Source organism: Cynoglossus semilaevis, chromosome 18 (assembly GCF_000523025.1).
Source record: "Cynoglossus semilaevis isolate Cse_v1.0 chromosome 18, Cse_v1.0, whole genome shotgun sequence".
Classification (NCBI taxonomy): Eukaryota; Metazoa; Chordata; class Actinopteri; order Pleuronectiformes; family Cynoglossidae; genus Cynoglossus; species Cynoglossus semilaevis.
Window position 1 is genome coordinate 15,132,102 of NC_024324.1, and position 11,043 is coordinate 15,143,144.

The 11,043-nt window shown below is 45.0% G+C and overlaps 1 protein-coding gene across 1 annotated transcript in view; it reads right to left on the reverse strand.

Annotated features, from left to right (window-relative positions):
* The window catches only part of LOC103394720 (triple functional domain protein-like), a 62,721-nt gene that overhangs the window by 17,432 nt on the left and 34,246 nt on the right, over positions 1 to 11,043 (reverse strand). Inside the window, 26 exon segments of the mRNA XM_008332146.3 lie at positions 607 to 708; positions 883 to 1,073; positions 1,181 to 1,292; positions 1,381 to 1,473; positions 1,634 to 1,723; positions 1,820 to 1,889; positions 2,025 to 2,134; positions 2,237 to 2,303; positions 2,693 to 2,808; positions 2,915 to 3,109; positions 3,539 to 3,661; positions 3,770 to 3,885; positions 4,566 to 4,680; positions 4,778 to 4,927; positions 5,008 to 5,164; positions 5,166 to 5,182; positions 5,354 to 5,473; positions 5,583 to 5,749; positions 6,167 to 6,362; positions 6,449 to 6,623; positions 6,750 to 6,919; positions 7,228 to 7,419; positions 7,664 to 7,786; positions 8,302 to 8,532; positions 8,612 to 8,743; positions 9,571 to 9,762. Coding sequence (XP_008330368.1) covers positions 607 to 708; positions 883 to 1,073; positions 1,181 to 1,292; positions 1,381 to 1,473; positions 1,634 to 1,723; positions 1,820 to 1,889; positions 2,025 to 2,134; positions 2,237 to 2,303; positions 2,693 to 2,808; positions 2,915 to 3,109; positions 3,539 to 3,661; positions 3,770 to 3,885; positions 4,566 to 4,680; positions 4,778 to 4,927; positions 5,008 to 5,164; positions 5,166 to 5,182; positions 5,354 to 5,473; positions 5,583 to 5,749; positions 6,167 to 6,362; positions 6,449 to 6,623; positions 6,750 to 6,919; positions 7,228 to 7,419; positions 7,664 to 7,786; positions 8,302 to 8,532; positions 8,612 to 8,743; positions 9,571 to 9,762 — 3,522 coding nt within the window.

Genomic DNA, 11,043 nt, shown 5'->3' on the forward strand with positions numbered 1-11,043 from the left:
ACATTGAGGTGTTACAACCCCAAAAAAAAAAAAAATCAAAAAAAAAAATCAAACGTGTTAAGATATTGTTCCCATGCTGTGGCGCTGTCTGACACACACACACACACACACACACACTCATATCCGTCTGGGACAATATGTGAGAGGACAACACAGAAACCGGACCGTTGTGGGTGTTCAGGGTTGAGTCAATGTCAGCGGCGTTGGTGGAAGCGCAGCAGTCCACACGAGGGATACAAAACAACGACATCAAACACAGCCACACACACACACACACACACGTATGCTAATGATGATCAAAAATAAAAGACAGAGACCAAGCCAAATCAAAGCAGAAAACACGCAGAACAAAAAAAAAATAAAAAAGGTAAAGAGACATTAAATACACCAAAGCTTCTTGCCCACTTTTAAGAAAAAAGTATGAGCATTGTCATGTGTTTTTGGGGCGTTTTCAGGCCGATTGTGGGGGACTTCGAAATGGAGTCCACAAAATGCTAGCATTAGCAGAAATACTGCTCATACTGTCAAATCGTTTGTTTGTGTTTGTTTTTACAACGCTCATACAGAGAACGTGCGGCAAGAAACCATCAAAGACTTCTGTTTTACCTTGAGCACAATCTTGTTGTCGGACGTTGGGGTTCGACCCACCCACAGGGCAAATTTACAGGGGTCTCCTTCCACATGCTCTGTCACCCCCAACTCAGACGTCTGGTTAAAAAATAATAAAAAAAAAAAAACATACAATGACTTTCAATTTCAGTGTGAGAGCAAATGCTTTTATTTATCTAGAAGTACTGGGTCGAGGTTCCACAAGGTTCAGTACTGGGACCCAAAGTTTTTACAAAAAAAAAAAATCACAAATCTGATTAATCGTCCACTCACCAGGAGTTTGCTCTTATAGATGTATTTGCTTCTGCCATTCGAGTCCTTGACTTCTTTGCTGAAAACAAGTGACATCTCAAAGAGGAAGAGGTGGCGCTCTCGGCCCTTGCGGATAAGCGTCTTTGGATCCCAGACCTGGAAGGACTCCTGAAGAATGAGCTCGCCCTGGGACTCGATGTTTTCATCGAAACCTGAAAAGGACATTCGTTTGTAAATAAAGTTAACACTACAGTTTCCTACTGTTTATGAGATTTATTTTTTGATGATTTCCTTTACTAACGGTCAAAGAGTTGATCACCTTCTAGCATCGAGAGGTGCATGGCGTCGTTGGCCTTCTTCGGAACGCTGAGCATCACCTCCAGGCCGTCCTTGATCTCGCCTTTACCTTCCTCGCAGCAATTCAGCAGCTCCTGAACACACCAAAAACCCACACGCCTGTCAAGTACAAACAACTCTGTGTGTTCGCTGTGTGTTTTTTTTCTTTTTTAGTCCGTTTACCTTCAGCAGCAGCTGATACTTGGTGATTCTCTGCACAGGCTTGATAAGGTAAGACGAGATGGAGTTGGCCAGTCGGTGCCTTTGCTGAATTTCCTGTTGACGGCCACACGAGGATGATGTTATGTGATCGGGCTGAACGACTGAATCTGAAAGAACGCCCTGTTGACGGCCACACGAGGATGATGTCATGTGATCGGGCTGAACGACTGAATTTGAATCCTTGTTTCGTTTCACAACTTCGGGCGATACTTACGTCGAAATAATTTCCAGCGTGCTCCACGATGAGCTGGGTGGAGTCGGGTTTGTTTTTGCAGTAGTTGACGTACATCTGGAACTTGTCGGCCTAGAGGGAGAGGAGCAGGTCGAAATGAGGTTGTGTATGGCAACATATTTCGTTTCAAGAGTAAACGCCAAATGTGGATAAGCAAACCAGCCGTACCCATGTGACGAAGCAGTGGCCGACGTCCTCTGGCAGCTGCTCATATTTCTCCAACTCTTTGAGGAAAATGCTAGGGGCAAAAAAAGAGGAGGAGCGACTTAAAAACAGAACTATAACTAATGAACTTGGAGGTTGAATCCTGTGTGTCAAACGTGAGGTTAAATTTGTGTTAATAATTATGAACTACGAAGAGCGAGTCCCTCACTTGTGGTGGAATTCAAAGAGGTCCTGCATGTTTCCGAAGATGATGTGCTCCTTGTTAATGATGCCAGGAGGAATCTCCTCGACTCCGCTCGTCATCTCCCAAAGGTAAGTCTACACGAGGGAAAGAAAAACAAAAATTAACCCACCAAAAAAAGAGATACATTTGTATTAATTTCTTGGCGAAACAGCAGGGGTCGGTAAAGCCGAACTCACGTCCATGCACTCCCGAAGATCTCGTACGTAGGCCTTTTCCGTCTGAATTAGCTCGGCCATAATGAACCTACAACAGAGCATGCACATCAACACAAACTCCTGGACTTGGACTTAATGATGAATCATCCCATCAACGCCTCCCTCTCAGCCGCGCTTCTTCGTCCACTTAGGTTAATGGATTATGAAAGATTCATAGTTACGAATCAGTCACGTAGCGGCAACTCAATTTAATCATCTAAATTGACAGTCATTCCGTCCTGCGTACGACATGCTGCATGTTTACTAATGTTCTTTTCTGTTTCTGCTGTGGTACGCGGATTTCCAAAAACTGCGGCTGTATATGAGAAATAAATCACAGAAATACACACTAGCCTTAATGCACTCAACTTGAACCAATGATGAACAGCAAGACTTCACTCAAATTGTGAAAAAAAAAAAAAAATGGAGAACACATACTCCTTCTTCCGGGCCGACTTTCGTTTCTCCTCGTTTAACTCGTTGGCGGCATCCCGTAGTTTAACCTCCGACCCCGGAGCTGTGGCTGGGATGATGTCCAGCTGAAGGTCTTTGTTCTGTCACACAGAGAGAGAGAGAGAGAGAGAGAGAGAGAGTCGTCGAATCGGTGAGTGACGTACGCATCGCGCGCGTTGTCGACCATATAAACTCGGGACAGCTTACCGCCTTGTTCGAATCCGACGAGATGCCCAGCGCCTTCTCCAGGCTGCAGCGGTACTTGTCCATGCGCAGGGAGAAATCGCGATAGCGCTTGTCCACGGCCGTCACCCATTTTTTAATCTCCGCAGAGTGGCTGTGACCTTTTTCGCAGAAGCCGTCGGCCAGCTGGATCAGCAGCTTCACGCGCTCCTTAGTTTGCTGGCCAAAAACAGGAGAAGGAGGAGAAGTGTTAGGTGTATGGAATTCTAAGTAACACATGGGAGTGGAGTCGGAGATTGTAAAGCGGTGCAAAAGGAAGACTGTCTGTATGGGCTGGCAGTGTGTAGGATGACAGGAAAAAACAAAGACGCAGGAGCAAGTTGAGGCACAGCCCGGGATACAATGGTGGAAATTGAACAAAGAGTTAAGAACAGCTACGGTGGTTAGAGAAAGACGGCAAGAAGGACAGAGGAGACGGAAAGTTGTCTTAAAACTGCAAATTATGTAAAAAGAAATCGTAGCATCTTATGTGTAAGAAAAAATTATGTAAAGAGAAATCGTAGCATCTTGTGTGTAAGGAAAGGGTCAGAAGTCAGGGGGTAGTGCAGGAAGGAGAAGATACGGGTTGCTACGTGGCTTTGGCCTAACCTTGGCTGTGATGTGGAAGTCTTCGTGCTCCTTCAGAAGTTCCTGTGTGTGGTGGATACTTGAGCCAGTGGATGTATGAGTGGACAGGTAAAACTCCCCCGTGTCGTGAATCCACTCCAGTGCCTGAGAACACGTGAGGCGACATGGTGGATTTAAGGGGCTTTGTTATGAAAACACAAATACTCGCGCCTGAATGGAGCGCTGCATCGTGAGCGTGATCATGTGACCTACCTGTTTGGCGCTGCGCTCAAACACCACATACTGCTGGCACTGGTCGAGCCGTCGTTTTCTCATGGTCCAGAAGTGGAGAACGCGATTCTCTCTCTGCAGCAGTTCATTGAGAATGTCTGAAAACAACAACAACAAGTGCACAGACGGAGACGTTTAGCTAATTGAAGTTAAAGTTTAGCATAATGAAGAAGATATATAAGTCGCTCCGGAGTTTAAGTCGCACTAGTGCCCTCTAGTGGCTGCCGGTGTGAAAATAATGAACATGTATATTTTTAAGAAGTACAGGAGTGGAAGTTACTGGTACACAAGCCTAGAGTGCCCTCTAGTGGCTGTCAGTGTAAAAATAACGAACATAAATTTTCATTGGTACAGGAGTACTACATACTGGTACACAAGCCTAGAGCGCCCTCTAGTGGCTGCCGGTGTGAAAATACGAAACACGTGAAATGATATATTTTAATACTGTACATAAGTTGCAGCTGAGTATAAGTGGCGTACATAAGTTGCACCTGAGTATAAGTCATAAACCGAACCAAGGATGAAAAAAAGTGTGACTTATAGTCCGGGAACGATGGTAAGGACATTTGCAGGCTGGATGTGGCCCATTGGCCAGTAGTTTCGGACCATTGCTTTTAAATTGTTTTCCATCTCATGTTGGCGTAAAAAAGGAATTTCCTCATGTATGTAACGATTAAATGCTCTTGATTAAACTAAATTATTATTTCTATTTATTTCCTGTTTTTCTTAGGCTTTGTGTTCCGGTGTTTCTTGTGCACGTTCACTTTCCCACACTTACTTTTAACCTGTTGCTCAGGTGCTTTGACATGACTCAGCATGCCAGGCATGTTGACGCTGTTCCTGTGCATGTACTTGAGAAAGACATCTGCGTTTCTTCTGGCCAGCGTGCAGGCCTAATTAGAATATATATAGAAAAAAAAAACAGCATTCAGAAAATGGAACTTCAAACTCTGACTTAGCGTAATCCTGAATGTTAACGTGTGTTTGTACCTTGAGGAAAGCCTCTTTCTGCTCCAGGTGTTTACTGATCATCGGGGTGACGTGGTCGGTTTCACAGTTGGGGCCTAGTTTGTCGGCTCCTCCGCACCAGTCCTCCTCTCTCTTATACTCTTGCTCCAGGCTCTCTAAAACACTGCAGACCTGAAAGGAAAAAGCAAGCCCACTCAATTATCTTTTTAAGAAGACTTTATCCCCAAAAATATTTTAAGTTTTAAGTTTACCTGCTCTGATGTCTTGTAAAAGGCCACGGAAGCGTTGACCAGTTTGAGTCTGTCCTCCATCTTGAGCATCAGCTGCTGCCAGTGAGAGGCCACGCTCTCGGCGCAGTCTCTGATCAGGTCCATGTCGTAATGGTTGGCCTGTAGCAGAGCTTCTGCCAGCGTTTTGGTGGGTTTTCTGTACAAGAGAGAAGCACGACAGGAACCAGTAAGTTTAAATTGTAAAGTTCTAGTTTTGACAATATTCTTCATATGTGAAAGCATGGATTCAAAAATGACAATTACTGTGAAAGAATGTCATAGATTGGTATATCATAAGCAGAAAAAAAGCGAGTGATCAACCGGTCACCTCGATGGCATGTTGAAACTGCTCATGTTCCCTCTGTAGCTGCTCAGCTTCCTGCAGGGAGCTTGCTGTTATCAGACCAGCGTTCAGCATCGATTCGCCGTTTCGGATCCATCCCAGAACCTGGAGAAAAAAAAAAGGGATGAACATTTTGTGTTTATTTTCATGCAGATATCCTAATGTACAGCAGGTGGTGCCTCGGAAAAAAAAACAACAAAAAAAAAACCCCAACCTGTTTAACTTCAGCCTGCAGGTGTCTCAGCTGGACACACTGCTCCAGGTGCCTGCGGTGCTGCTCAGCCGCCAAGTCCAACTCTTGCTGTTTTTCATGGAGGAACTCCAGCAGGTCCTGAACTCTGGTGGACATGTCGACGTCACGGTCGCACAGCAGCTCCACGCCTGGAGGCAGAGAACACGCTGTGTCAGATCAGGTTGAATGTTTCTCTTGATTTTTTTTCTTTTTTCTTCCATATGTTGTAATTTATCCAATGTACTGTAGCTCATTAATGCTAGCATTGTGCAAATTATGCAACCGTTTAAAGCATGTTAGAGTATCAGATCTATTTGCATGAGATCACAGATGACTTATGTTTACTGAGTGGGAGAGCCTCTCATCTCACACGCTGCCCGAATCTGGCCCTCGACACCCACACAGCACCAGTGTGAATCGTATGCTGCCCTCACAGAAATCTGTTCGGCTCCAAGTAACAATGAGCTGTATCCTGCTCTAACCGTCAGCGAGGGACGGCGACGGATTTTTGCCATTTGACAAGCAGCGGCTTTCAAAATCTCGCCACCAAAATTTAGTGTCCTCACCAGAGGTCTGGACTTCGTTGACGTACTGCAGCAGCTCCTGTCCCTGGTGGATGACGTCGAAGGTGAGGTTGTTCATGGTGAGCGCCTTGTCGGCGTGGTGCTGCAGCCGTTGCTCCGCCAGCGTCAGGTCCTCGGTGTCAAAGTCGTTCATTTGACCCGTGAGCTCCTCGTTCCACGACTCCAAGTCTGAGATGATCTGAAATGAATGTTTTTAATAAATAAATAACACTACAGTCGACGTATGTGTGGGGAAAAGGAAAAAAAAAGTGAACTCAAACTCACATCGATGGCGTCCCTCTCGAAGATGCGCAGTTGCAAAAAGAGCTCCAGCTTGATCTTCCTCTCCTGGAAGAGTTCTTCCATCTGGGCCTGGGCCTCGTCCAGCTGCTGCAGGACGCTCTCAATGTGGTTGATGGAGCTGTTGTGGGGCGTCTTATTGCTGGAGATAGCCGAGTCCCTGGAAGAAAGAGAGAAATAAAAAATGAAAAGGAAAAGGGCAGAGCACCTTAAATCCTTAAATCCACCTTAAATATCAACCTAGAGGAAAGGTTTTTGGATATTATGAGGCTTCGACAGTCTCTACCTGAGCTGCTGGATGAGGTCCTCTCCTTCTTTGATGACGTTGACGGTGACCTGCAGAGTGGTCTGCTGCTGCTGGCCGAAGCGTTTGATCAGGTCTTGGACCGCTTCCACGGACTCTGCGTAAACGTCGTCCAGCAACTCCTTCTGCAGCTCCTCCAGCCATGTCCATAGCTGGAGAAAAAAAAACAGGGTTTAGTAATTTAGTATCTTCCAACCGGTGGCAGCAGAGGGTTTAGTAATTTAGTATCTTCCAACAGGTGGCAGCAGATGGCAAAAAAAAAAAAAAAAAAAACAACTAAAGGAGAGCTTTATGTGAGCTTTTCTTCAGTTCCTGCAAGAATGTCATGGCGGTGTTCAACTAAACAGGCCAAAGTTAGAGAAGTAAAGTAAATAAAATAATAAGTGTCATATTTCATTATATAAAGCTTTAATTCGGACCTACAGTAAAACCTGTAATGCCATTTTTTTTTGCCGTTTACCTCTTTGACGTGCGTGTGGAAGGCAACGGACATGTCCAGCAAAACTTTACGCTGCTCCACGCGGCGAACAAAATCCTGGATTCTGTCTTCGAGCTGGTGGGCAGCCTGGTAGATCTCTTCTGGGTCGCACTCCCCTGTCTGGGCCAGCTGCTCAGCTGCCTCAAGCAGCTTGTCAGCATTAGTGTATGTGTTCTGCCCGGAAGACGGGGGGACAAACGACAAAGACAGATCAACTCGTGTAGGCAACACGATCTGAACAAAATGTATTTTTTCCGAGCGAGATTAAAAGGAACAGGGGCATGAAAAAAGAAAAAAAAAAAAAAAAAAAAGAGGATGTGCCGCGACGCACTGTGACAAATGTGAGAACCTTAACAGCATGAGTAAAGATTAAATGCGTAGATAAACCGCAACAGATGATGAAAGAACAATCAACTACCTGCGCCACTTCCTCAAAGTCTTCATGTCTCTTCTGGAGCGCTCGTGCTCGGTGGAGGGACTTTCCGACACCGGTGTGTTTGCTGAGAAAGGCCTCGCCGTGGTTTTCTATCCAGTCCAGCACCTGTGCGGCGAAACCGCGAGTGAGACACATGCATAAAAAACAGACAGCCACAAGGGGGTGCTTTGAGGTGGCGCCCTTGTATTCCCCCATTGCATTCCCTGCCCGGTTCTCAGTGTCGTTCACGCACGCGCACACACACAGCATCTGCACGGACATGTGACCCAATTCTAATGCCATAGCAACAGTTGCCCTGCCAACATTATCATAAACGCTTAATATTTAAGGACATTATGTAACACAATATTCCAGCGATGGAGCGTGGAGCTCCAGTAACTTGCTAACGGACACTCAGATAGGAAACATGGCTGCTACTGAGTTTAAAACCCTCTATTAGGAACACAATTCCTCTTCCCAGTAAGCAACCCTGCTATTTTCAAATTACTGCCTAAGCCTGTCACGGTAAACTGGAAAAAAAAACAAAAAAAAAAAAAAAGAAAAGCAGCGGTCTGCTTATGAAATGATACGTTTAAACGAATGTATTTCGTGTGTAAAAAAAAAAAAAAAAGTATTTGTACCTGCTGCACGTCCTGCTGGAAGACGCAGAGCTGCAGACGTTGGTGCAGGCGGACTTTGCGGTGCTGCCAGATGTTTTCCAGCTGTCTCTGGTGGTGCAGCACCTCGTGGATGATGTCCAGGACGTGGTGCACCGCCTTCGAGTAGTTGGCCGATGCCGTCAAAGAATCGGCGCCGCCTGGGGTCAAGGGTCGCTGCAGCTTGTCCAACAGAGCTTTTCCGTCTTGGCTCACCTGGGTGGAGACATTTTTTTTTTTTTTATTTATCGTGTTCTCGACTTGTACTTTAGCATCAAAGCTAGCGCGGCGTTACCTCAGAGTACGCCGCCGTGATGTGTTCGTACAGGCCCTGGTGATGGTGTATGGCGTCTTCCAGGTCTTGCAGCTCGGAGGGCAAATCCACCTCGCCGCATGCTTTGCACCAGGGGTCCACGTTGCTCATGTACTACAAGAGAAAAAACACATGTTCCCCGTGTCGTCAGGATGCGACGCATTTCAAGTGAGATGCACCGCGAGCCTACGTCCGCCGCCGCCACCGCCGTTCCCAAAAGTCATATATTATTCACGTCATGCGCCGCAGCGAGCGCACATTTGTCTGAGGGGAATTTTAGGAAGTGAAAGCCAATCTAAACGTTTCGGAATGCTCTCTGAAAAGCTCATCTGATGAACGTCCGTCGGCCTGTGGCGACTTACTGGAATAACATCCCTCAGGGAGGGATCGAAAAATAAATCAATTAGCAAGTCCTTCCTAGGAAGAAAAATCTAAAGTGTGCAGTGACTCCCATATGATAGAAGGGTCAAGGCTGTAAAATTAGAGCCAGGAATAGAATCAATTTAAAATGAAGGAGAACATCTTGAGAAAGCGAGTGTGACAACAATACTCCCGATCTGAAAGTTAAACAATTCCTTCGCAACGTTCCAGGTGGGATTCTGTGTCTGCCATGATTCATTCGGTAATGCTAATGAGCACAGAAATAACAGCAGATAATAAATGCTTTCCTCGCATTTTGCATTTACATATGCAAATATATGTAAACTCAGCGCGTACTGTAGACCTTCGACAGTTTGATTAAAGCCATGTAGGATTTTAGAACGGAAAACAATTGTGTCACATCTTCGCGTCTGTGACAGAAAAAAATAAATAAATTCAACAGTTAAACAGTTCATATTGTACTAAATCTGTTCAAGGCTTGATTAAAGAACACTATATATATATATATATATATATATATATAGATTATATATATTTTTTACACTTCGGCTCCGACTCACCTGATCACATTTTTGGTGAAAGCTCGCCGACATCTCCAGCAACGTGCTGCGCTCGTCGAGCGCTGCGGCAAACGCCTTCCACTCCTGCTCCAGCTGACCTGAGATCTGTTTGATCTGCTGGGAGGCGTAGTGGCCGGACTCCAGCAGTCGGTTGCCGACCGACATGATGCGGTTAATATTCACGTATACATTCTGTGAGCGGGTGGGGGGCGTAGGAGAGGAGAGGAGAGGAGGAGCAGGAGGAAGACAAATAATTAAACAGGGCGGTTGAAGAAGAGGGTCAAAACCAAACGGGCTCAGCCTGTGTGCGTTACCATGCAGTTCATGGCGAAGTGATTGTGCTGGGTTTGCAGCTCTACGGCGTGGGGATGGTTGTTGCCAATCTCGGTGTAGCCCGCCAGGAACAAACTCTTGTTGTGCGTGATCCAGTCAAACATCTGGACAGAGGAGGGGACGCACAAACATGAGAGTTAGAATACGCCGCAAAACAACTCGAGGAAGCACGGTCAAATATGAAATCACTGCAGTTGGCTGTGACGAAACCGTGCAGATTCATCATGACTGGGTTCGGGTGCTGCTGCTGCTGCAGTGTGCTCATTGTTGTTGTCATCTTTTCCAGGCCAGAACATGGAGAAATGGACTGCCTGCGTTGAAGACAATCCTCTCAGGCTCTCTCCAAGAGAACAACCTATGGCATGCGGTGTCCTAGCAACAAGCTCCTACTACTGCAGTGTATCCAAGACTGCAGCTCGTTCTGCCACTGCTGCTGCAATCTGCTATTTTATTCTGCTCACTCGAACATGAATATGTGAATATCTCACTCCGTCCATTCCTACTATGCAAGGCACCGTTCACTGCCTGGTAGGGATGTGACGATGCATCCTTACAACGATTCACATTGATTTTTTAAAAAAAATATAAATCGCAATGCATCGTAAGGAGTGGGCTGAAAAAGTCACTGAGACTACATCGTACGGTAAGTCTTGGTGAGTGACCTGCTATGAAACCAAGACATCACGTCACACACGTCACGTCACACACGTTCACTTGTTCAAACAGAGCGTAGGAAGATACGGTGGCGGTGAGCAGCGTTGACATAGAAGGTGCTGCGACCAATTGTAAATCAGCCACATTTTGGATTCTCATATTCCAAAGAAATGATCATTATATTTGGTCATAATTTGTTTGGAGCTAATTCTGTTAAAATAAAATTGTGATAAAATCGCATCGTAAACAAAAAGAAAATGACATAAAAAAATAAAATTATATATACATAAATATAAATAAATATATCCATATACACATATATACATACATACTGTATATATACATACATATATACATACTTTATATATACATACATATATACATATATACATACATATATATGTATATATATACATACATATATATACATATTACATACATATATACATATAAATATATACATATACATACAAACACATACATATA